Source organism: Camelus dromedarius, chromosome 18 (genome assembly GCF_036321535.1).
Source record: "Camelus dromedarius isolate mCamDro1 chromosome 18, mCamDro1.pat, whole genome shotgun sequence".
NCBI lineage: Eukaryota > Metazoa > Chordata > Mammalia > Artiodactyla > Camelidae > Camelus > Camelus dromedarius.
This window is the reverse complement of record NC_087453.1, coordinates 22349700-22352145: the sequence shown is the minus strand read 5'-3', so window position 1 is coordinate 22352145 and position 2446 is coordinate 22349700. Positions and strand designations below refer to the sequence as shown.

The following is a 2446-nucleotide window of genomic DNA, read 5'->3' as shown; positions in this document are numbered from 1 at the left end:
TTTTTTCAGGGTACTAGTTATATCTTCTTTTCAAGGGGGAGGTTCTGAATTGTCCTTATCAATTCATCATTTGATATATTGAGTGTTCAATCTCTGATTAAAGAACAAATGAATCAGAAAACTGTCAATGAGCTTTATTGGAATCCCCTTTGAGGTCATTCTGGGGATCTAGGAACCAGAAGGGAGAAGATGTGGACTTCTTCACTTTAGTTTATCAAAATAGGTTGAGAAATAGACTAACAGAAAGTTGTGCTTGATTTTATGTAGACTTTTTCTTGGGGTTTGCATAATTGTGTTCATCTCCATAATAATCTTGAGGTAAAGTGACTGCATATGTCATTGGCTTTGGACGAGTTGGTTTCGTAACTTTTTTACGTTCTTCTAGTTTCATGATATCGAGGCAACAATATCTCCCATTTTCACATAGCACTTCACGTATTTCTGTTGTTTTGCATATTTTCCTGCAGTATCCTTGTATATATTGACCCCAGCATTTCTTAAGTTGGTCAGTTACTGTGCATATAAAGAACAATAGGTCAAGGTCAGTGTTTGAGACTGAAAGGCAACTTTGGTCATGGGGAAGGCAGAGGACGTTTGTAGGGAGATTCGCAAAGCATATATCAGTAATATCGCACAGAAAATTCTCCAGGAGGGTAAACCTCAGTGTTTATGTTTAACTGATCACTCATACTTTGTTCCTCTAAGTATTCGGGCTTCCATCCAACATCTGATGGACTTCACCAAGAGCACAGATCTTATTTGGGAAAATAAAGGCGCTGAATCCTGGATTTCAGGCTATGGAACTACGTTCCATCTGAGAACCTCAATAAATCTGCATCTGTTTAAATGCTTCCAGGGTACTACTTTCTTAACTACTGCCCAGAAAGCAATAATTTGTCACTATGTGTTTATGTCTGAATGGAACTCTGCTCTTGGGTTCATACTTGCTACCATGGTCAAGGATGACTTTTTTTTTGATCCAGTCGATATTTTTTCCACCCTCAACATTCTTCCTCTCATATTACTTCTCACTATTGTACATTTTTGCCAATGAATATCTTCCTTTAGCTGCTATGTCATCATAATAATCTTGGACTTGTTTTGTCCTCTATGACTCCTCATTCTCTTTCTACCTCCAGAGGCAAGAATTCCTCCAGACCTCTTTTCACCTTGATATATATTCTTTCCTTCAGTGATCCTAAATATTTTCAATGATCTAAGAGCTAGGATGTTCAAATTTTGGCTTCAGGGCTTGTACCATCCTCTGGAGTAAACCCCAGAGGATGAAGACTGGGAACAAAGATGCTGCCTCCAACACCAGGTTCTAGACACTTTTTTGATTCTTAGGACTTTAAGGAGTTAGGGGAAAACTGTCATTATTCCTATAACAAGGGATAAATATAAGAGATCTGGTTTTGAAAGAGAAAAGAAAGCTAATTTTTCAGTTCCTTTGTATGTTGCAAAGCCCTATGTTAGATGTTTCACAAGTGTTCTATCATTTAATAACCCCCTGCCCCCATGAGCTAGGTGTCATTATCTCCACAAACGAGGAAACTGAGGCTCAAGGAGTCTTCACCTTTTATCCAAAGTTGACAAACTAATACACACTGAAGGCATGCTTCTCAAACCTGAATCCAAAGTTTGTTCTTCTTCCACTATTCACACAGTGTAGTATAATAGATTAAAAAATATATATATACATATATATAATATATGTATTACATATATATAATATTGGAGTGGAAGAAAATATGGCTTGATGCCAGAGTAAAAACTATATCCAAAGAAATAAGGGCATTCCCAGATATCTGGCTCATGTCTTTCTGTCATGCGTCCTTCCCAGAGGAAATTATGACCTCTTTTCAGCTTTATGAGCACTCCTTTTTAAGAATAGTACCATGGTAGAAGGCTTCAGGAAGAGAGAATTTCTGATGATATTGGATAGACTTCAGCTATTCCTAGGACCCTATCTCTTCCTACTGTGAATTATAAAATTCCCTTGGGTTCTTGAAAATATCCATCCCCTTGTTGATTTGAGTGAGCCCCAGGAAATCTCTGTATTACCTGTGAACTTCTGGAACAGCAGAATTGCAATGATCAGGAGAAGCCTCATGGCCAGGCTTTCCAGAGGATGTGGCAGGCAAACCTTTTGTCAAGTGAATTGCACACTAAGTCACCTTCTTCAGAGACTTGGATTCTTATGCACTGAACCAGAACAGATGGTATGATACAAAGTGTGCCCCCCAAATTCTGAACTGTGGACTTTGTATCATGTGGGCAGGCACAGGAAATTTGGTTACCCACTCTACCCCCACATGGAATTCAGAGATGTTGATTTGATGCCATCCTGTAGGTTGGCATGCCATCACAGCTGCTGCCATTCTGTAGGTTGTAGACTGCTGGTGGGTAGAATCTGTTCTTTCTCTACTTTGGCTGTCTGCCCGGT

At 39.0% G+C, this 2446-nt stretch overlaps 1 protein-coding gene across 1 annotated transcript; it reads right to left on the bottom strand.

Moving 5' to 3' along the window:
- Positions 1–259: 259 nt before the first annotated feature.
- DEFB127 (defensin beta 127) lies at positions 260–2113 on the bottom strand. Its single transcript, XM_010993909.1, has 2 exons — positions 2065–2113; positions 260–513 (listed from the first exon to the last, which is right to left on the bottom strand). Exons 1-2 carry the CDS (start codon positions 2111–2113, stop codon positions 260–262), a joined length of 303 nt encoding a protein of 100 aa, XP_010992211.1.
- Positions 2114–2446: the final 333 nt, after the last annotated feature.